Consider the following 24,816-nt stretch of genomic DNA (forward strand, 5'->3'; position numbering starts at 1 on the left):
ACCCAGCAACCACTGATTATCCACCAGCTCCGCGCAATCCCACAGTACACACATCAGACCAGGAAGGAGATTGGTGTGTGGTTGGGTGGGGGTGTGACTGTGAGGGCTGGGTGGCAGGGAGACCGGTCCTCTCTTGACTCCTCCCTGATTTTCATACCAGGAATGACAGAAGTCCAGCTGCAACAGTAGGAGAACCACCACAGAGGGGAGGACCAATGATTGAGGGGGGGGGGGGGGGGGGGACGACAGACACCACCTCCTCTTTCCTCATCTTCACTTCCTGTGTAGATCCAAATTAGGGTAACGGAGGTGTGGGGTGCAGTGTCCCTGGACTGGTTTGCCTTGGTGGCTCCAGTCTGGCACACTATTACACCAGTATATACAAGTCTAATCCCAGCAGCTGCTGTACTCACCTAGACCGTTTTCCTGTTCGAATTTTACCAATAGCGGTTGACCTACGGTCTATCAAACCCATGACCCATACCCGCGGCAGCACTCAGTGTTTTTGTCCCCCAAAATGTAAAACGGCTGAGAATCAGCATCTTGCAAAAGCCACAGCTTTAATGAATCTATCCAAAAGCCCTGGACCAGAAGAGAAGTCGCCCATATCCAACCTTATGGTAGCATTCATCACGTACATTCCATAAAATGTTAGGAAGCAGCTGATTGGTTGATATGTTGTACACTATTTCGAAGGCGTAATACTGTCCTGCACATGCTCCTGTACCTGAAACACCAAAGCAGCCGTACACTGAAAGGCAATTGGTAAGATCAGCCCAACCCAGCACATAGAAGAGGATACATTATTTATCAAACCATAATTTAATATTGATGTTTTCATATATACAAGTGAGAAATTTACATTGGAAAGTAAAGCAAGTCAGATATCTTCTGTAGTTTAAACTAATCCGACAATTAAAACACCTCTGGTTGTAAAACGAGACCCCGCTGGCACAGCTGCAACGGATAAGGTTTTGCAGTTCACCGGAGCCTCCGTTACGACTTGAAAAATATAGATGTCCCTTAGAGATCCAAGGGAGCGTCTTTGTTTTGTTCTTTTTTTTTATTGAGTTCATGTATATGTAGAAATGCCCATATACATTGCAAAAAAATCCTCTACCAAAAAAGTGCTCAGGAAGCTGCAACAAGAGTCAGGAATCTGGAAAAGTTCCAGCAAGAATATGGAGGTGGTGGAACAACCAACAGAATCCGAGTTCGAAAAAGCAAGAATAAGAAACCTGGAACCAAAAAATAGTTTGGGAGGAGATGGAGCGACCTGGGGTTGGTGTTTTTGGAAGGAATGTTGGACGGAAGCTGCTCGTATGCTCCTCAAACTCAAACGTTAGTACAATGTCTTGAAACAGAAGAAAACATGCACTACACTAATTGTATCCAAAAGTGGGTCCACCGGGAAAGTAAAATACCCTATGCACCCCCCCAGCAGGCGGAAAGTCATCTCCTCGGTACCAGATCCTCGAGTCTGCAGGTAACTGGATGCTTTATGTGTGCTGATGTGTAGCTGTTTTTGGAACAGTCTAACCCTGGGGGTGGGTGTCAATGACTCCGAACAAACGAGAACATCCAAAAGTGATCTTCATTCATCTTCCTCAACTTCCACCACAACGATCGGGGTTTCTCCCTGGGAACAATCGCTGAAGAACCGGAGCAGGGTGCTGTAGAGGTGAAAGCGGCTCTTCTCGGACGAGATGCTGTGACCTTCGTCAGGATAAATCTGGAGGAGAGAGAAAAGTGCCATGATGAAAATGCTTGTGGGGGGGGGGGGGGGGGGATTTTATCTTGTGGATGGAGAAGATGCGAGCACCTTACGACGCAGTGTGTAATGAGGCCCGCGCCATTATACTTAGAGAGCGGGCTATCATTGCTCATGTCAGCAGGAGAATGGGCTCTACCTTGTCCTTCTATGATGTGTAATAAAAATGTCTCCTGCAGATTACCGACAATCAATTTCGTGGCCGTAACAACCCGACGGGATCGAAACTTATCTGGGAAATATAATTACTTCCAATCATGTGACAGCTGCGTCCATATTTATCTGGAGAGCTGGAGATGCTATATTGTGTCCAGACACCTCCATAGATCAGGCTGTCAGCTGCAGACGATACGGATCTCCGCCTGCCTCACAGAACCACCACCCAATATGCAATACCCACAGCCGCTCTGTACCAGTGGTTAAAGTTTCTATTAACCCCATTTATCCGCAGAAAGAGGAACCCAATTATCTATGGGAAATTACACAGGAAGCGAGAGGTGGGTTATCATCACATAATGAGCGGTCCCAAGACTACGGATCCGCAGACGTCAGATGGTAACAGAGGGTTCCGGAGCACTTATATATTGTACATACTATCTGCAGGCGCAACTTACAGACCTCAAAGCCCATTGTGAGATGCGCAGGAACCACAGAGCTCATTTGAGAGTTTGGATTTCCTCCCCCATTTAATACAGACAATATTCTGTTTGCTAGTGGGAATAACCAACCCATTGTGAAATTAACAAAGCATGGCTTGGCCCGATGGCGACTAGTAGTACGATCTGGGCACAGTATTGTGGCTAGTGAACTGGGCTAGGCCCATATGGTGACTAGTAAGCTGGGCTAGGCCATGTGTAACCTGGACATTGGATGTAACTAGCAGGGATGCAGCTAGTGGGGATGTAACTAGCAGGGATGCAGCTAGTGGGGATGTAACTAGCAGGGATGCAGCAAGTGGGGATGTAACTAGCAGGGATGCAGCCAGTGGGGATGTAACTAGCAGGGATGCAGATAGTGGGGATGTAACTAGCAGGGATGCAGCCAGTGGGGATGTAACTAGCAGGGATGCAGATAGTGGGGATGTAACTAGCAGGGATGCAGCTAGTGGGGATGTAACTAGCAGGGATGCAGCTAGTGGCAGTGGCAAACGCAGGATTTTCAGAAGGGGGTTTCCAGAGGGGCGGAGCAAAGCACGGAGATGGACACTTAGGTGACCCAGTATATGCCGGGTCAGTTAAAGTATTATAGATAGACCAAATGTATATAAATAATAACTAAAAAATAAATAAAAATATATATATATATATATATATACATACATATACATAGATATATATATACATACAGGGGTACAGATGATGGGAGATGGGGTGGGAGAAGGGGGTATTGGGCTGAATGAAGGGGCCCTGATACATAACTTCCAGGGTGGTAGAGGATGTTTAATACGCAGAGGAGGGGTGTGTAGTGGAGTGGGCTTATTATTCATAATTTTCTGGTGGGAGGACAGCTTGCTTGACTGCAGATATTTCCAGTTCCCGGAAATAGATTTCTTAGATTTTAATGGAATTAAAAACTAGAGAATCCCACCTACCAAATGGTATTATGGACTAGGGGATGAGAGTTCAGGAGGCAGAGCAATCTGCCAATGAGTATATAAAACTACATACCAGGTGTGTGGAGCTGGAGCAGTAACCAGCTGCTGGAAGGCTGATATCTCTGGTTTTGGGAACAGTAGAGACAAGCTACTAGAGTCCATCAAAGGGGGAGAGTCCCAGCTTTTGGAATATACCCTCAGAAAAACTCTAAGTCAGACAGAACCTGAAATATCTGACTGGGAAGAGAAATTAATAGGCTTGGATGGGGGCCACTGTTTTGAAGTCAGATATCTCCGGTTCCCAAGGGCCGATTTTTAAAATTCTTGTACCCATGGAAAGAGGGGACCCTCAGCTTTGAGCCTAGGGCCCTTAGACTCATGGGGGGGTTTCTGGGTACTCAGAAACCCCCCCTGCGTGCGCTACTGAGTGGGAATGTAACTAGCAGGGATGCAGTTAGTGGGGATGGAACTAGCATGGATGCAGCTAGTGGGGATGTAACTAGCAGGGATGCAGCTAGTGGGGATGTAACTAGCAGGGATGCAGCTAGTGGGGATGTAACTAGCAGGGATGCAGCTAGTGGGGATGTAACTAGCAGGGATGCAGCTTGTGGGGATGTAACTAGCAGGGATGCAGCTAGTGGGGATGTAACTAGCAGGGATGCCGCTAGTGGGAATGTAACTAGCAGGGATGCAGCTAGTGGGAATGTAACTAGCAGGGATGCAGCTAGTTGGAATGTAACTAGCAGGGATGCAGCTAGTTGGAATGTAACTAGCAGGGATGCAGCTAGTTGGAATGTAACTAGCAGGGATGCAGCTAGTGGGGATGTAACTAGCAGGGATGCAGCTAGTGGGGATGTAACTAGCAGGGATGCAGCTACTGGGGATGTAACTAGCAGGGATGCAGCTAGTGGGGTTGTAACTAGCAGGGATGCAGCTAGTGGGGATGTAACCAGCAGGAATGCAGCTAGTGGGGATTTAACTAGCAGGGATGCAGCTAGTATGGTTGTAACTAGCAGGGATGCAGCTAGTGGGGAAGTAACTAGCAGGGATGCAGCTAGTGGGGATGTAACTAACGGGGATGCAGCTAGCGGGGATGTAGCTAGGGGGGATGTAACTAGCGGGGATGCAGCTAGTCGGAATGTAACTAGCAGGGATGCAGCTAGTCGGAATGTAACTAGCAGGGATGCAGCTAGTGGGGATGTAACTAGCAGGGATGCAGCTAGTCGGAATGTAACTAGCAGGGATGCAGCTAATGTAGATGTAACTAGCAGTGTTGCAGCTAGTCGGAATGTAACTAGCAGGGATGCAGCTAGTCGGAATGTAACTAGCAGGGATGCAGCTAGTGGGGATGTAGCTAACGTAGATGTAACTAGCAGTGTTGTAATTAGTGGGGATGTAGAAAGTGGAAATGTAATTAGTGGGGCTGTAACTAGCAGCTGTCTCTCTGCATGGCCGGACTGGACCATCAGCCCCTTCTGGCATTTGCTAGCCTGATAACCGTTTCTCCACAAATACTGCCTGCTGTTATCTGTACTGCGGGTTATACTAACCAGGGCTGCGAGGGGAAACGGGCTCGGTCTTTATCACACATGCCACTGTTGTGTGTGCAGGACGTGTTACAATACATAGCTCAGAATTGCCCCAGCATAACAGACACAGCGGCCCACTTTGCACTTTGCAAGAACAGTGATCCCAGCGGTCAAACCCACCACTGTGCTTGCCATCGACCCTCTTCACTTGCGCCGTAAACCCTTGAGCATCTATGATAATCTACCTGCACTTCACAAATACCCTTCCCTGTGCGATGAGGATTACATTCACACTGTCGGCAATTTCCAGAGTAACAAAAAACTAAATTCCAATCTGGAAATGTTACATATTATCCCTCGGTGGCTAGGGAGGGGTTCTGCGTGACTGTGAATCCGTCGGTTAATGATTCAGCGCAGCTAATAAAATAATATCCATCCAATTTCCAAGTAATTAAAATGGCTGGAATACTGTCATCTATAGAGGATAATAAAGTATAAAATATTCCCCTAATCTGAGATTCACAGATAATAGAACCATCGGCATCACATAAACAGGAAAGTTCTCACTTAATAAACTTTGATAAAGGCTCCAATTATCTCCCATCGCATGTAATAATTGCTGACGGGTTGCCGTCAGCTAACAAAACAACGACGGCTTTATTAAGACAGCACTAAGGTCACGAACACGGGTGGGGAATTATTTCAGATGATTTACACCGGGCCCATGGGTTATATCGGAGCAGATCCGCCTGACCGGGTCTCACCTGCATCGTGTGATTCACCCCGACCTTGATCAGCTGCTTGATTAATTCTGCCGAATGCTGGAAATGGACTTTTGCTGAAGAGAAACAGAAGAGAACGTGAAAGAAAGGAAAGTGCTGCATTTGGGGCTGATTCTGCTTCACTGGGAAGGGGCCGAATTCGGCCCAGTTCTGATGGTGGATGGTGTGGACATGCTCGTGTTTGTGCATGTGCAGACTACCCGAGGCATTCACACAGGTAGGGTAGGGGAGGGAGGGGGGGCTCCAGCCCGGAGCAGGGAACGCCAGTCGTTTTATGGGTGTCCCCATTAAAATGATGGGCGTTCCCCCCGTGAATGCTAGTGGACGCTCGGGGCAGGCGGCTGATGTCACATGACGTCAGGGCCCGCCCCGTCTTCGGCAATCTGTGGAGGAAATAAAAGTCAGTTTAGACATTTTTATTTCCGATGGCCGGAGAAATCATTCGATGGTTGGCGATAATCAAATGATTTCTCCTGCTAGTGGCCGCAAGTGAGGGGATGTGCTAGCGGACCCACCAAACCCCCTATCACCATGCTCACCGTCTGCCGTCCCATGGACTAATAACAGATTCTTCTCTTTAAAGCCATGAATGTTGTGTAGGACACTTGAAGCCTGAAGACACATAACAGAATAGGGGATTACAATGAGAAAACACAAGATTGATATCAGCAAATCCATTACTGGAATGATCTGTGTATCAGTAGTAGAGATCGGGTTGATGGAATGATCTCCATATATGTAGGAGAGACTCAGTGGATGGAGTGATCTGCATATCAGTAGGGGAGACTCAGTGGATGGAGTGATCTGTATATCAGTAAGAGAAACTAAGTGGATGGAGTGATCTGCATATCAGTAGGAGAAACTCAGTGAATGGAATGATCTCCATATATGTAGGAGAGACTCAGTGGATGGAATGATCTCTGTATCAGTAGTAGAGATCGGGTTGATGGAATGATCTCCATATATGTAGGAGAGACTCAGTGGATGGAATGATCTGTGTATCAGTAGGAGAGACTCAGTGGATGGAATGATCTCCATATATGTAGGAGAGACTCAATGGATGGAGTGATCTGCATATCAGTAGGAGAAACTCAGTGAAAGGAATGATCTGAATCAACTGGGGGGACTCATTGGATGGAATGATCTGTATATCAGTAGGAGAGACTCAGTGGATGGAATGATCTGCATATCAGTAGGAGAGACTCAGTGAATGGAATGATCTGCATATTGGTAGGAGAAACTCAGTGGATGGAATAATCTGTATATCAGTAGGAGAGACTCAGTGAAAGGAATGATCTGCATATCACCAGGGGGGCTCAGTGGATGGCATGATCTGTGTATCAGTAGGAGAGACTCAGTGAATGGTATGATCTGCATATTGGTAGGAGAAACTCAGTGGAAGGAATGATCTGCATATCAGTAGGATAAACTCAGTGGATGGAATGATCTGCATATCAGTAGGATAAACTCAGTGGATGGAATGAACTGCATATTAGTAGGCAGACTCAGTGTATGGAATGATCTGTATATCAGTAGGAGAGACTCAATGGATGGAATGATCTGTGTATCAGTAGGAGAGACTCAGTGAATGGAATGATCTGCATATTGGTAGGAGAAACTCAGTGGATGGAATGATCTGCATATCAGTAGGAGAAACTCAGTGGATGGAATGATCTGCATATCAGTAGGATAAACTCAGTGGATGTAATGATCTGCATATCAGTAGGCAAGACTTGGTGGATGGAATGATCTGTGTATCAGTAGTAGAGACCGGGTTGATGGAATGATCTCCATATATGTAGGAGAGACTCAGTGGATGGAGTGATCTGCATATCAGTAAGAGAAACTCAGTGGATGGAATAATCTGCATATCAGTGGGAGAGACTGAGAGGATGGAATGATCTGCATATCAGTAAGAGAAACTAAGTGGATGGAATGATCTGCATATCCGTAAGAAAGATTCAGTGGATGGAATAATCTGCATATTAGTAAGAAACTCAGTGGATGGAATGATCTGTATATCAGTTAGAGAAACTCAGTGGATGGAATGATCTGCATATCAGTAGGAGAAACACAATAGATGAAATGATCTGCATATCAGTAAGAGAGACTCAGTGGATGGAATGATCTGTGTATCTGTAGTAGACTTGGGCATATCACTAGGGGGGACTCAGTGGATGGAATGACCTGTATATTAGTAGGAGAGACTCAGTGGATGGAATGATCTGCATATCGGTAAGAGACTCGGTTTATAGAATGATCTTCATATAACTAGGAGGGACCCAGTGGATGGAATGAGGGACTCATCTGTTATGGGCGTGCTATGGGTGTCTCAGTCTTTGCATGCTCAGTCAGACATACAGTATGCTTGTACACCAGGAAAGGACTTGTAGTGACATTTATATATAGGAGGAGATTCTGCAGCATAGCAGCACTAGGTGAACGCACGCATTTGGTTGTGACCAACGCAGAATCTGCCCCTTAGTGTGCGCAGTCAGGGAAGGTTATATATTTTGGTGTTCACGAGAGGAATCCAATGCAAGAACTGTCCTGGAATGATCAGGGAATCTGCAACAAGCTTTCTGGTAAAGTAGGACAAGGGAAACTGGGACTTTAGTGTTATATAATTCATCAAAAACATGATTAACTACTTTCTTCCCAGCTCTTTCAGCGTCGGGGGAGTGCAGCAATACAGGAGGAGGATTGGACGGTACTTGTTTCCTAGCACGGCGCCACCGATTTTGATTGTAAGTATCGGGTCGGAAAAATCGCGTTGATCGCATTGCATGCCAACCAAATCGCATGCGATGCGATCGACGCAATCGACCCGATTTTTACATTGGAATCAATGTGAAATGGTCCCTGAGACCATATTTTGCATTGATTTTAATGTAAAATGCCCCAAAACACCCCATTTTCATAGAAACCCCCCTGATGTTTCAAATGCCCCCCATTGTTAACGCCACCCCGGTATTGACGCCAACCCGAAGCGTGGCGAGCGCAGCGAGTCCGCGAGGGGCGGCGATACGCGTCCTCCGACCTTTTCATACCCCTAATATCCACGACGGCGTGGAGTTGAAAATAGAAAGTGTGGCGAGAGCAGCGAGCCACGAGCCCGAAGAGGGGCCACGGATACCTTCACAGGTATCCGCGTCCCCTCGCGGGCTTCATAGGTATCCGCGTCCGCTCGCCGCGCTTCGGGCTCGGTGGCTCGCTGCGCTCGCAACACTTTCTATTTTCAACTCCACGCCAACGTGGATAGTAGGGTTATGAAAAGGTCGGAGGACGTGTACCGCCGCCCCTCGCGGGCTTGCTGCGCTCGCCACGCTTCGGGTTGGCGTCAATACCGGGGTGGTAAAATTGGGGGGGGGGGGGGGTTTAACCATACTTTTTACACATACAGTATTCAATGTGAAATGGGCCATACTGGCCCATTTCACATTGTCACCTATGTAAAATCGTGTTGATCGCACCGCGGGCCAATATAATGGCCCGCGACCGACGTGATTAACCTGAGTTTCACTTTAAAATTAATTTAACATTGTTCCCTATGGGAAAATCGCATTAATCGCGTCGGTCGCATCGCGGCCCCTTATTAGGGGCCGCGATGGACGCGATCAACGCGATTTTCACTTTTACCGGCAATTGAGCTTGTTAAAGTCAGAAAATCGGGTCCATCGCATCCATCGCATGCCTTAAGTACCTTAACTTAAGGCATGCGATGAACCCCGACAGGCTAGGCCGTGCTAGGAAACAAGTACCGATTGTACCACTGTAGGCCCAGTTATCAGCCTGGCACATACACCGCACACCTCTGCAGCTGCAGAACTGTACGCGGATATGCTGATAAGTGATATATATATATATTTACATACAATAATTGTTGCACAAATGGTCCACTCCCTGCACCCGTTCTGGTAACATATTACTGGTGGATTTAGCTGTACTAGGTGTAGGTGCATCATATACAGTACAACTGGTGCATGTGGCAGGGTACCTGATACGTGGTCTCCTCCGTGGACGGCATTCCAAGGTAACGCTCGGAAAAGGCGGACGCTTTCAGGGAAAACAAAACAACAATGAGCTTTAGCTGTACAGTGTCAATAACTCATTATTCTGCTTCAGGTGACGGGTTCAAGAAAATCTCTTTAGATAAATATCTGGGATTACAGGTGATAGATATACAGTAACTGGAAGCTGTAAGGGAATCACACACCTTATATAATACACAGGGGCTTGACTACGTATCTTGTACGTTCCCTAGATTTAATAAAAAAACTTATAGAATAGACTTTTAGTAAATCCACCCTTCTGATTGGTCAGGTGCCGGCTCAGTCCTTACCGTACTCACCATACAACCTCATGTCTGTGATGGGGGCGATCAGGGCTCCACATTTAAAAAGTCTTTCATTGGCTTTCAAGATCATAGAAGCGATGTACCCGCCGTAACCCTGCGTGGGAGAAAGGACCATTAATAGAATCCCGTGCAGGCGCTGTGATCGTCTCAGAATGAAATCCCATCCCGAAGAGAAGGCATCGCTGAATACATGTTATACTGAAGAGAATGACAGCTTATAGATGCAGGGTAATACTGGCTGATGCAGCCCGCACATTATACCAGCAGTTACTGTGCCTACACATTATACCAGCAGTTACTGTACCTACACATTATACCAGCAGTTACCTACACATTATACCAGCAGTTACCTACACATTATACCAGCAGTTACTGTACCTACACATTATACCAGCAGTTACCTACACATTATACAAGCAGTTACTGTGCCTACACATTATACCAGCAGTTACTGTGCCTACACATTATACCAGCAGTTATTGTGCCTACACATTATACCAGCAGTTACCTACACATTATACCAGCAGTTACCTACACATTATACCAGCAGCTCCGTACACATTATACCAGCAGTTACCTACACATTATACCAGCAGTTACTGTGCCTACACATTATACCAGCAGTTACTGTGCCTACACATTATATCAGCAGTTACCTACACATTATACCAGCAGTTACCTACACATTATACGCGCAGTTACTGTGCCTACACATTATACCAGCAGCTTCCTACACATTATACCAGCAGTTACTGTACCTACACATTATACCAGCAGTTACTGTACCTACACATTATACCAGCAGCTCCGTACACATTATACCAGCAGTTACTGTACCTACACATTATACCAGCAGTTACCTACACATTATACCAGCAGCTCCGTACACATTATACCAGCAGTTACTTACACATTATACCAGCAGTTACTTACACATTATACCAGCAGTTACCTACACATTATACCAGCAGTTACTGTACCTACACATTATACCAGCAGCTCCCCACACATTATACCAGCAGTTACTTACACATTATACCAGCAGTTACCTACACATTATACCAGCAGTTACTGTACCTACACATTACACCAGCAGTTACTGTACCTACACATTATACCAGCAGCTCCGTACACATTATACCAGCAGCTCCTCACACATTACACCAGCAGTTACTGTACCTACACATTATACCAGCAGCTCTGTACACATTATACCAGCAGTTACTGTACCTACACCTTATACCAGCAGCTCCGTACACATTATACCAGCAGCCCGCACATTATACCAGCAGTTACTGTACCTACACATTATACCAGCAGTTACTGTCCCTACACATTATACCAGCAGTTACTGTACCTACATATTATACCAGCAGCTCTGTACAGATTATACCAGCAGCTCCGTACACATTATACCAGCAGTTACTGTACCTACACATTATACCAGCAGTTACCTACACATTATACCAGCAGCTCCGTACACATTATACCAGCAGCCCGCACATTATACCAGCAGTTACTGTACCTACACATTATACCAGCAGTTACCTACACATTATACCAGCAGTTACCTACACATTATACCAGCAGCTCCCCACACATTTTACCAGCAGTTACTGTACCTACACATTATACCAGCAGTGACCTACACATTATACCAGCAGTTACCTACCCATTATACCAGCAGCTCCGTACACATTATACCAGCAGCTCCCTACACATTATACCAGCAGCTCTGTACACATTACACCAGCATTGACCTACACATTATACCAGCAGCTCCGTACACATTATACCAGCAGCTCCTCACACATTATACCAGCAGCTCCTCACACATTATACCAGCAGCTCCTCACACATTACACCAGCAGTGACCTACACATTATACCAGCAGTTACCTACCCATTATACCAGCAGCTCTGTACACATTACACCAGCAGTGACCTACACATTATACCAGCAGCTCCTCACACATTATACCAGCAGTTACTGTACTTACACATTATTCCAGCAGTTACCTACACATTATACCAGCAGCTACGTACACATTATACCAGCAGCTCCGTACACATTATACCAGGAGCTCCGTACACATTATACCATCAGCTCCTCACACATTATACCAGCAGTGCCGTACACATTATACCAGCAGTTACTGTACTTACACATTATTCCAGCAGTTACCAACACATTATACCAGGAGCTCCGTACACATTATACCATCAGCTCCTCAAACATTATACCAGCAGCTCCTCAAACATTATACCAGCAGCGCCGTACACATTATACCAGCAGTTACTGTACCTACACATTATACCAGCAGTTACCTACACATTATACCAACAGCTCCGTACACATTATACCAGCAGTTACCTACACATTATACCAGCAGCTCCCCACACAATATACCAGCAGTGCACCACACATTGGCCCTTATTCTGATTCGGACAGCTCTGTGTGTGGTCGGACGGCAAATGTTTGGTATTTGCGCATGTGCAGAAGCGTATCTGCGCATGTGCGAACGCCTCACACGTCCGAACACGGAGTGAGGTCCGTGCAGAAAACGATCGTACAGAACCATCCGAGCAGGGGGTAGAGAGGGGCGTGAAGGGCTGTTTGTGCTCATTACCATATGCGTATGCCCCACGTTTTCTTGGCGTTCCCATGAAAACACTGGGCGTACATATGGTAATGCGGCCGTGATGCACGTGTTGGGGGCGGACAGCTGCCCGCCCATATCCCTGCTTTCGCACGGAGAAATGTCAGAGTGGTCTGGAGCACATGGGAGAATAGGGGAGGTTCCCACAGATAGGGGGAGGTGTTCACATGAAACATCCACTCGCGGTTCGTATGCTTGGCGTCTTACCGCATTCGGACGGTGTGAGCGATCCGTACGGTAGGCGTGGCTAAGAACACTCGGTTCCTGTCCGAAATACGCATCCGTCAGAATCAATTAGAATAAGGGCCATTATACCAGCAGCTCCTCACACTTTATACCAGCAGCTCCCTACACATTACATTACACCAGCAGCTCCCTACACATTATACCATCAGCTCCCCACACATTATACCATCAGCTCCCCACACATTATACCAGCAGCTCCTCACACATTATACCAGCAGCTCCTCACACATTATACCAGCAGCTCCTCACACATTATACTAGCAGCTCCTCACACATTATACCAGCAGCTCCCTACACATTATACCAGGGCTGGGCAATTGCGGCCCTCCAGATGTTGATGAACTACACATCCCAGCATGCCTTGCATCAGTTTTAGCATGGCCACATAGCAAAACTAATGCAAAGCATCCTGGGATGTGTAGTTCAACAACAGCTGGAGGGCCACTGTTGCCCAGCCCTGCATTTTACCATCAGCTCCCCACACATTATACCAGCAGATCCCCACACATTATACCAGCAGCTCACCACACATTATACCAGCAGCTCTCTATACATTATATCAGCAGCTCCCCACACATTATACCAGCAGCTCCCCACACATTATACCAGCAGCTCCCCACACATTATACCAGCAGCTCCTCACAGATTATACCATCAGTTCCCCACACATTATACCAGCAGCTCCCTACACATTATAACAGCATCATTCTTCTTACAAAATAGATACTATTTAGCGAATCGCCAATTTGGCTTTATTATAGCATTTGTATTTCAAATTGCGGCAATTCACCATCGGAGCAAACATCACCCCATTAAACATTGGTATCATTGGAGATCGCTAATTTACTAAGATTTTTTTTTGTCGAATCGACATCACACTGAGATCATGGCAAAGTCGCACCTCAATGCACCACATCCAAAAAAATAAACATGTGACTTCCATTCTTCTAATTAACATTAAGTCCCTCAGAATGCTAATTAATGCTCACAACTGCCTGGATACATTCAGTGATGTCATGTGACCTGCACCAGGTGACTAGGAGAACCCAGGAGCATGAATCAGACCACAGGAACCAGCAAGCATGGCTGCCACAGTGCTTACATAGGACTAGGTTCTTCCTGGGAGGTTGATGATGTCATAGACATAGTCATATGATGATGTCATAGGCATTTCCCTCCATCGCCGTAACTTAATGATGTGCGACTAATGGTACAAATGGCGGTGTAATTACATTTGTGTTGGAGTGTGAGTTGTGACGCATTCTACTGCAAATTCTGCAGCGATTTCCAATGGGGAAAACACTGAAATCAACACAAAGGGCACACGCCACAACGCAACTTATCTCACCATCAGAACACAAAACGAAAGTGAAACCGCATGTAATTAAATGCAAATTTTTTAATCTGGTGATTAGCAAATTAGGGAAGATTAAGGGCAATCTGTTCAATCTCCCCAAAAAGATTTGTAGTGATTGACACCCTAAAAGTGCATTAGACATGCACAAAACATGGATAAAATCATCTTAGAGTATTGTAGGTTTATATAATAACTGACAAATTACCTTCCCAAATATACTCAGTCTGTTCGGATCGATGTACGGTTCCTGCAGAAGCCACCTGTGGGGGGAAGAGCACAAAACCTTAGTAGGAATGGTTTATGCATCACATCTCCGGCATAAAGCTCAGTCACTGCTAAGAAGCAACAGTTACAGGCCCTTATTCTGGTTCACTCACAAAGGCAAAGTCCTTCTCAAATGGACAAAACCATGTGCACTGCAGGTGGGGCAGATGTAACCTGTGCAGAGAGTTATCTTGCAGTGTAAAAATAAATCATCCGGTATTTACCCTGCACAGAAACAAAATAGCTCATCCAAATCAAACTCTCTCTGCATATGTTACATCTGCCCCACCTGCAGTGCACATGGTTTTGTCCATTTGAGAATTTGCCTTTGCGGGTGAACCAGAATAAGGGCCACAGTGTATTGAGGCCTACACATGTAACGATATACAGGATCTCACTGGACTGCTTAGAAAATACCCCTAGATCGCTCCGTGTGTAGGGGCCATATTGACAGTGATGCGCAGACCCACGCTTCACTATGGCGATTATTACAGAGCAGGGCCTGTGTTCCCTCCGGAGAACATTGACCGTGACAGATCGCTCAGCTGACAGTGCTGACACAGCGCTGTGTGCTGAGAGATCATGCTGAGCGTTCTGAGTGATCTGCATTGCTCAGAACGCTTCAGCATCGCTACGTGTGTAGGCACCGTTACACAGACGAAGGGATGGTTACAGAGTTACACAAACGTAGGGATAGCAGTAGAGGGAAGGAACAGTTACAGCGTTACACAGACCACAGCCGGATTAAGCATTGGGGGTCCATGGGGCATTTAAGAAGGGGGAGGGGGTACGCTGTTACTATTCCTTCCTAGTAACAGTCTCAGCAGCACACAGATATAGGGATAGGAGGAAGGGGCGGTTACAGCGTTGCACAGATGTAGGGATAGGAGGAAGGGAAAGTTACAGCGTCGCACAGATGTAGGGATAGGAGGTAGGGACAGTTACAGTGTGGCACAGATGTAGGGATAGGAGCAAGGGAAAGTTACAGCGTCGCACAGACATAGGGATAGGAGGAAGGGGCGGTTACAGCGTTGCACAGATGTAGGGATAGGAGGAAGGGAAAGTTACAGCGTCGCACAGATGTAGGGATAGGAGGTAGGGACAGTTACAGCGTGGCACAGATGTAGGGATAGGAGGAAGGGAAAGTTACAGCGTCGCACAGATGTAGGGATAGGAGGAAGGGAAAGTTACAGCATCGCACAGGCATAGGGATAGGAGGAAGGGAAAGTTACAGCGTCGCACAGGCGTAGGGATAGGAGGAAGGGAAAGTTACAGCATCGCACAGACGTAGGGATAGGAGGAAGGGAAAGTTACAGCATCGCACAGACGTAGGGATAGGAGGAAGGGAAAGTTACAGCGTCGCACAGATGTAGGGATAGGAGGAAGGGAATGTTACAGCGTCGCACAGATGTAGGGATAGGAGGAAGGGGCGGTTACAGCGTCGCACAGATGTAGGGATAGGAGGAAGGGAAAGTTACAGCGTCGCACAGATGTAGGGATAGGAGGAAGGGAATGTTACAGCGTCGCCCACTCAGACCTAGGGATAGGAGGAAGGGACAATTACAGCATTGCACAAACGTAGAGATTTAGAGATAGGAGGAAGGAATGGTTACAATGTCGCACAGATGTAGGGACGGTTACAGTGTCACACAGATGTAGGGATAGGAGGAAGGAATGGTTACAATGTTGCACAGATGTAGGGACTGTTACAGTGTCCCACAGATGTAGGGATAGGAGGAAGGAATGGTTACAATGTTGCACATATGTAGGGAATGTTACAATGTTGCACAGACGTAGGAACGGTTACAACGTCACACAGACATAGGGATAGGAGTAAGTTGCGGTAACACAGATGTAGGGTCGGTTACAGTGTCGCACAGATGTAGGGATAGGAGTAAGAAATGGTTACAATGTTGCACAGAAGTAGGAACGTTACAGTGTCACACAGATGTAGGGACTGTTACAATGTCGCACAGATGTAGGGACGTTACAGTGTCACACAGATGTAGGGACTGTTACAATGTCGCACAGATGTAGGGATGTTACAGTGTCACACAGATGTAGGGACTGTTACAATGTCGCACAGATGTAGGGTTGGTTACAGTGTTGCACAGATGTAGGGATAGGAGTTAGGGGCGGCTACACAGATGTAGGTGCAGAAAGATAAGATTGAGGCTTGTCATCTGAGAATGAAGGTTCCGGGTGACATTTTGCAGTCCGAGCACATACAATACAGGCTACAGGAGAACACAATGATATCCATTCATATATTTTCAGTGGTCGGGGTGTTTGCTGTACATGCACTATACTGAGGGGAACACAGTACAGTATGTACCCCCTATAGCTGAAGGGAGCAGGGATCCCCACCTCTCTGGATACTGATGTATAATGATAACATGACTAAGTGTTACAAAAACATAGAATGGAAAACGGAGGGGAAGGGGTTTAGCGATGCGCACAATTAGTTTCATAGGAACCAATATAAAAGCACAGTGGGGCAACTAATAGGAGACAATGTGGCGCACGCTGACACTAGCAACACCAGGCTTGTATGTGGGCAGAGGGTATTGTCTTGTAACGGGCAGCAGAATAATATAGGGCTGCCATCCTGTTAGGCACATGCCAGACTGACAGCGGAGTGGAACTGTCAAAGTCCCTGGACAGCAATAGCACCCCCTTGTGGTTACCCATCCTAGCTCAGCTACATCCACCACCACTACATGCACCATCACTGGCCCTGGACAGCAGCAGCGCCCACTTGTGGTTCCCCGTCCTAGCTCAGCTACATCCACCACCACTACATGCACCACCACTGGCCCTGGACAGCAGCAGCGCCCCCTTGTGGTTCCCCATCCTACCTCAGCTCTACATGCACCACCACTACATGCACCACCACTGGTCCTGGACAGCAGCAGCGCCCCCTTGTGGTTCCCCATCCTACCTCAGCTCTACATGCACCACCACTACATGCACCACCACTGGTCCTGGACAGCAGCAGTGCCCCCTTGTGGTTCCCCGTCCCAGCTCAGCTACATGCACCACCACTGGCCCATCTCGGTGACAAAGACTGAGATGGGCTAATGTTGGGACCATTACTGAGTAACATTCATTCCCCAGGGAGCGTATAAGATGTTATCATTCTCACTCTGCAGCGGCTATATGGTCCTTTACTTCCACAGATCCAAGTCCTCGGTGAACTTCTTGTAGGATCTTAAGTCCTTGGAAACCGCTGCCACGTCCATCAAACTGAGCCACGATAACGTTATCTGAGTTTATAATGACCGAGTCCCAGTCCATGTGGAACCTGTCGGTGACCAGCTGGCTGCCTGGGGATTCGTCCCTGTAGGAGCAATACATAAAGTGTGATTCTGCGGAACTACAGGCATGACCCAGACTGCCCCGGTAACATGTGAGATGTACAGTGTGGTATACTGTCACTTCATCAATCACTGTACAGTACCTCTAGGATTGCTGGGATGTCCCCTCGTCCAGGGGGAACAGAAGCTAGAGGTGGAATTAATGCCAGCAGCTCCTAATACAAGGTTTGGGCTCTATAGTCAATGTATCGGACGGCTTCAGATTTGTTGTTAATACAGTAAATATTGCACAGAAACAGACAAAAGTGGTAAATAAAATCTCTGAAAATTCCTTCCTCTCTCGTCCAGATGGGCTCAAATGACAAACATGGAGCAACCAATACAATCCTACATTGAGCAACCAATACAATCATACATGGAGCAACCAATACAATCCTACAAGAAGCAACCAATACAATCCTACAAGAAGCAACCAATACAATTATACATGGAGCAACAAACACAATCATACAGGGAGCAACCAACACAATCATACAGGGAGCAACCAATACAGTCCTACATGGAGCAACCAACACAATCCTACATGGAGCAACCAATACAATCATACATGGAGCAACCAATACAATCCTACAAGAAGCAACCAATACAATGCTACAAGAAGCAACCAACACAATCATACATGGAGCAACCAACACAATCATACAGGGAGCAACCAACACAGTCCTACATGGAGCAACCAACACAGTCCTACATGGAGCAACCAACACAGTCCTACATGGAGCAACCAATACAATCCTACATGGAGCAACCAATACAATCATACATGGAGCAACCAATACAATCCTACAAGAAGCAACCAATACAATCATACATGGAGCAACCAACACAATCATACAGGGAGCAACCAACACAGTCCTACATGGAGCAACCAACACAGTCCTACATGGAGCAACCAACACAATCCTACATGGAGCAACCAATACAATCCTACAAGAAGCAACCAATACAATCCTACAAGAAGCAACCAATACAATCATACATGGAGCAACCAACACAATCATACAGGGAGCAACCAACACAGTCCTACATGGAGCAACCAACACAGTCCTACATGGAGCAACCAACACAGTCCTACATGGAGCAACCAATACAATCCTACATGGAGCAACCAATACAATCATACATGGAGCAACCAATACAATCCTACAAGAAGCAACCAATACAATCATACATGGAGCAACCAATACAATCATACAGGGAGCAACCAACACAGTCCTACATGGAGCAACCAATACAATCCTACAAGAAGCAATCAATACAATCATACATTGAACAACCAGTACAGTCCTACATGAAGCAACCAATACAGTCCTACATGGAGCAACCAACACAATCTTACAGGGAGAAACCAATACAATCCTATATTGAGCAACCAACACAGTCATACATGGAGCAGCCAATACAATCCTACATGGAGCAATCAACACCATCATACATGAAGTAAGCAACACAATCATACAAGAAGCAACCAACACACACATACAGGGAGCAACCAATACAATCCTATATAAAGCAACCAACATAATCATACATGGAGCAACCAGCACAATCGTACAGCAAGCAAACAATACAAATTGTACATGGAACAACCAATACAATCATACATGAATAAACTAAAGCAATCTTACATGTAAAAAAAAATACAATAATAAAATAGAGAAACATATACAATTGTATCATAGAAACCAACACAACTGTACATGAAGCACCCAACACAACTGTACATGGGAGCAACCAGTGCATCTGTACGTTGACCAGGGGTGGATTGGCCCTGGCAGGAAACCGGGCCACTTTCCAGTCGACTGGCCCATAAATAAGAAGTGTGAACCCTGGCAACAGAATAGATAATAAAGACTAAACAAACATCTTGGGGCAATATGTAATAGTGTCCCAGGTCTCCAGAGGTGGGGATGCCAGACAATTACATATGCCCCCCCTGTAAATTTCCAGCAAGCATAATAATAATAAAAAAGAACCTCAATGTCGTCGTTATATAGAATTGTTCGATCAAAATGAGTCACGCAGCCCCGCTATGTAGGGACGGGATACGGTCGTATTGTCGACAGTCATTAGGTCGACACCGTTGGGTCGACAGGTGTCTAGGTCGACATGGGTGAAGGTCGACAGGTGTCAAGGTCGACATGGGTCAAGGTCGACATGGGTTTGGATCAACACAGCGTTAGGTCGACATGGGTTAGGTTGACAGGTCGGAAGGTCAACATTTTTTTTACAGTTTTTTTGAGCCGACATGTGCCGACAGGCGGTATTTCATGCCCTACCATCCACTAGAGTGTGGTGGGAGAATAAAATAGTGTGCCTGAAGCATTGTGAGCGTAGTGACTCCCAACTGTGTCCATGTCGACTGTGTCGACATTCGGGTAAAAAAAAAACGTAAAAAAACACGTCGACCTTCTGACCTGTAGACCTAACGCTGTGTTGACCTAAACCCATGTCGACTTTGTCCCCTGTCGACCTTCACCCATGTCAACCTAGATACCTGTCGACCCAACAGTGTCGACCTAAGTGCAGTCGTCAATACGATCCACACCCGTAGGGACCTGGCGATCAGGAACGGCACAAGTCTTTACAAACAATTTTTTTTGCTTGCATTTTTTTTTATGTTATCAATTTAATTCCCAGTTTATAATAGTTAAGGACTTACACAATGAGGAGAAGAGGATATCGGTTCTGCTCCGTAAAGTCCCGAGGAAACGACAGTCGCAGCGGAAGCTCTTAAACAGAGAGATAATAAGTTTGAGTTAACTGCGCCTGTTGTCTCCCACACGCCCCGCACTGGTCCCACGCCAAAAACGCTGCAATCTTTACCATAATCTTCAATGTGAATCATTTTTATTTCTCTCCTGAATATCTGTTTCTGGGAAATGGCTTCATGCAAAACAGAATTGTTTTCAATCGTATAAAAATCTGCGGAACGCAAAAGAAAAGGAATTAGCTGCAGCGACGTAAAATATTTAATAGAACCAATATCTCAGAGGGAACGAGCTCCCATCTCGGGCTGGTGCTCTGCCCCCACTGTGCGTAAAAATTTATTTTATAAATAAAAAAATAATTTGCCCACATAGAGGTTATATCCCATTGTAATGTGCCCGTTCAAGAATAATATTTCAATATAAATATCTTTTTTCTTAGAACATGTGCAAAGTTTTATGTTGCTATGAAACGATAGGAGGCTCGCGCTGTAATATAAACACGCATCGAATGCACAGCGCCTGATTCGGAAGTAACTGTGCACCTGGACAGAACCGTGCTGCACTGCAGGTGGGGCAGATGTAACATATGCAGAGAGTGAGATTTGGGTGGAGTGCATCCTAACTGAAATCTAAAATGCAGTGTTAATAATAAAGCTGTGTAACAAGTGCGGGCTGCATGCAAAAGCAGCCAGTATTTACTCTGCACAGAATAAATAAATAAAATGCACTTGCTCTCTTTTGTATGGCAACATGTATTGTTCCAAATACTAAGGGCCTATTTCAGACCTTATCTCAGGACAAATTTGTTCTCAAAATGGGCAAAAACTATGCTGCACTGCAGGTACGGCAGATGTACCATGTGCAGAGAGTTACATTTGGCTGTGTTTATTTCTGTGCAGGCTGACTAGTGTCTGCTTTCTTGTTACACTGCAATTTAGATTTCAGTTTGAACACCCCCCACCCAAATCTTACTCCCTCTGCACATGTTGCATCTGCCCCACCTGCGGTGCAGCATGGTTTTGCCCAATTTGAGGACAAATATGTCCTGAGATCAGGTCCGAGTTATGCCCAAAGGTTTTTTTTGCTTTACTTCCAAATCAGAATCAATCAGTTTGTATGTAAGAGGATAGGGGCTCAGAAATATACAAACCTGCTGGGTTATTCGTACTGTGCACACTGAACATGGGAACTCCTGGACCTAGAATACAGAATGAGGATACATATATATTAGAATAGTAATGGGAGAGTGATAAAAGGTTAATTGATCATGGGATATATTTACTACTAGAGATGAAGCCAACCGGCCCCTAACTGTCATGTTACACATATCTCCCAACTTCTGATTGTCCCAAATTTGGGGATGTGGCCTAGCGGGAAGAGGCGTGTCCTGTACTTGCAGCGCTGCCATGAGGCCACGCCCCATTTTCGCCGCTCTGGGGCATGCCCAGCAGATCTGTGAGCTGCTGGTTATGCGTAGGGTTACCACCTAGGACCTTTAATTCCGGACACATGTTAATTACACAGGTTCTGTGGCAGTTTAAAATCAGGTGAAGTGGAGTCTTGAAGTCAGCCAGCCACAGAACCTGTGTAATTAATATGTGTCCGGAATTAAAGGGACTAGGTGGTAACCCTAGTTATGCGCCCAGTCCCTCTGGCTGCAGGAATAGATGCTGTGTGCATGCTGTGTGACGGGGGGACTCCCAACTGACCCCCAAAAACCAGGACGTTCCTGCGATGAGGGACAGTTGGGAGGTATGTGTTACATACGATGTTTGAAAAATGACAGTTATGAGCTGAGTGGCTGGTACTGTATCTCTCTCCTATGCTGAGTACAGTACATAGACCCCTTTGTCCATATGACATTGTCCAGTGTAGGACAGGGAAAATTATAATTATTTAGCAGGAGCTTCTTCTTTATTTGAAGTGCGAGCTGTGATTAATTCGCTCTGTCTCCCGGTTTTGCCAGAGAATCAGAAATTAATCCACAAAGTGAAAATTCCCTGGGTAACACAAAACATACTCAGCCGCAGGAAAGCGAGGGGGGGGGGTTTGTTAATCAGCTCTTTGATCTATAATCCTAGATAAATACCGAGAGGATAGAACGCTGGTCTCCAGCACAGGATGCGATGTACCAGCAGGTGGTCCTGTGGTATCAGTACGCCACCCAGGACGTAGCGTTATGTCACCCACTGTACTTGGCTGGGGGAGGATGAACAAGATGGCTGACTGCGGGCTACGACATACAATGCAGACATATGATTGCCATCACCTTTCCTATTAATTACTGTGTGGGGCATAATATGGTGTCAGGGGCATTACTCTGTGAGGCATACTATGGTGTCAGGGGCATTACTCTGTGAGGCATAATATGGTATCAGGGGCATTACTGTGTGGGGCATAATATGGTGTCAGGGGCATTAGTGTGTGGGGCATACTATGGTGTCAGGGGCATTACTCTGTGAGGCATAATATGGTATCAGGGGCATTACTGTGTGGGGCATAATATGGTGTCAGGGGCATTACTGTGTGGGGCATACTATGGTGTCAGGGGCATTACTCTGAGGCATAATATGGTATCAGGGGCATTACTGTCTGGGGCATAATGTGGTGTCAGGGGCATTACTGTGTGGGGCATACTATGAGGTCAGGGGCATTACTCTGTGAGGCATAATATGGTGTCAGGGGCATTACTGTGTGAGGCATAATATGGTGTCAGGGGCATTACTGTGTGGGGCATAATATGGTGTCAGGGGAATTACTGTGTGAGGCATAATATGGTGTCAGGGGCATAACTGTGGGGGTTATTCTAGTCCATTCTTTCTGACAAAATCCTTCTTAGATGGACAAAACCATGTGCACTGCGGGTGGGGCAGATGTAACTTGTGCAGAGAGAATTAGATTTGGGTGGGGTTTTTCTTCAAAGTGAGATCTATATTGAAGTGTAAAATCATGCAGTCCGTATTTTCCCTGCACAGAAACAAAATAACTCACCCAAATCTAATTCTCTCTGCACATGTTACATCTGCCCCCCTGCAGTGCACATGGTTTTGTCCATCTAAGAAGGATTTTGTCAGAAAGAATGAACTAGAATAAACCCCTGTGTGAGGTATAATATGGTGTAAGGGGCATTACTGTGTGTGGCATAATACTGTATGGTGTAAGGACATTACTGTGTGGGACATAATATGGTGCAAGGGGCGTTACTGTGTGGAACATAATATGGTGTAAGAAGGGGCATTACTGTGTGGGGCATAATATGGTGTAAGAAGGGGCATTACTGTGTGGGGCATAATGTGGTGTAAGAAGGGGCATTACTGTGTGGGGCACTAATGTGTTCCTGTAATGCCCCACCCATTGCAGTGATACCCTGCCTTCTGCAATGAGACCGCACCCCTTTTTCAGTGCGTGCCTCTTCAGAATTTTGCACTGGGAGCCAAATTGTCTAGCTACATCCCTGCCTTCATGCACATCTCTGTAGGCTTATTCCGGTGGCTGGCACAGAATATTACAGTGATAAAATTAATATAAATCCATGGTATATATACTGTATCGTGTCTGTCAGGCACCATGTACCAGAGGCTCCTCATTAAGCGCACACACTCCTGACATTTGCACACGGATGTCATGTAGTAAATGCACACGGTTGTCATGCAGTAAATGCACACGGATGTCATGCAGTAAATGCACACGGATGTCATGCAGTAAATGCTGGTTCCACATGTGTAAGAGGCGTCTGAGTGAGTTGGGGCGGCTGGAAATAAAGTTTGGATGCAGCACTTTGTCATTTTCTGATTTCCTCCCTGTCAGGTTTAGGAGCTGTAATCAGATCAGCATCAAACAAACCATTCTCCAAATTCATCTCTGAGTCAGCAGCGAGCAGAAAATCCTCCTTCACCGGCCTGATACAATCCCTGATGTCTATCGGTACCGTACAAATCCCATTAAGGACAGTGTACTTGTAAGAGCAACTCCTAAGGATGGATTATGTATTGTATGACTAAGGAGATGAAGGGCAGTTAGGGTTTACAAATGTATACTTCAGTGTGTATATATATATAATATACACTAAACATCGGCACTCACCTTTCCAAGTTTTGGGGTGCCCTATGGCTTGTGACCACATTGTTTAAACAGACATTGTAGGGGCACTGCACACACTAAATTAACTG

The 24,816-nt window shown here is 46.0% G+C and overlaps 1 protein-coding gene across 1 annotated transcript in view; it reads right to left on the reverse strand.

Annotated features, from left to right (window-relative positions):
* Positions 1–816: 816 nt before the first annotated feature.
* Positions 817–24,816, reverse strand: part of DPP10 (dipeptidyl peptidase like 10) — a 260,103-nt gene continuing 236,103 nt past the window's right edge. The window contains exons 17-26 of the mRNA XM_083154339.1: positions 21,798–21,845; positions 20,763–20,861; positions 20,599–20,668; positions 17,705–17,899; positions 14,501–14,555; positions 10,028–10,127; positions 9,674–9,732; positions 6,216–6,288; positions 5,659–5,732; positions 817–1,732 (exon numbers count right to left, since the gene is read on the reverse strand). Coding sequence (XP_083010465.1) covers positions 1,595–1,732; positions 5,659–5,732; positions 6,216–6,288; positions 9,674–9,732; positions 10,028–10,127; positions 14,501–14,555; positions 17,705–17,899; positions 20,599–20,668; positions 20,763–20,861; positions 21,798–21,845 — 911 coding nt within the window. The 3' untranslated portion in view covers positions 817–1,594. The remainder of the gene's footprint in view (positions 1,733–5,658; positions 5,733–6,215; positions 6,289–9,673; positions 9,733–10,027; positions 10,128–14,500; positions 14,556–17,704; positions 17,900–20,598; positions 20,669–20,762; positions 20,862–21,797; positions 21,846–24,816) is intronic.

The sequence above is a fragment of the Crinia signifera genome, chromosome 7 (assembly GCF_055691185.1).
Source record: "Crinia signifera chromosome 7, ASM5569118v1, whole genome shotgun sequence".
NCBI classification, from domain to species: Eukaryota; Metazoa; Chordata; class Amphibia; order Anura; family Myobatrachidae; genus Crinia; species Crinia signifera.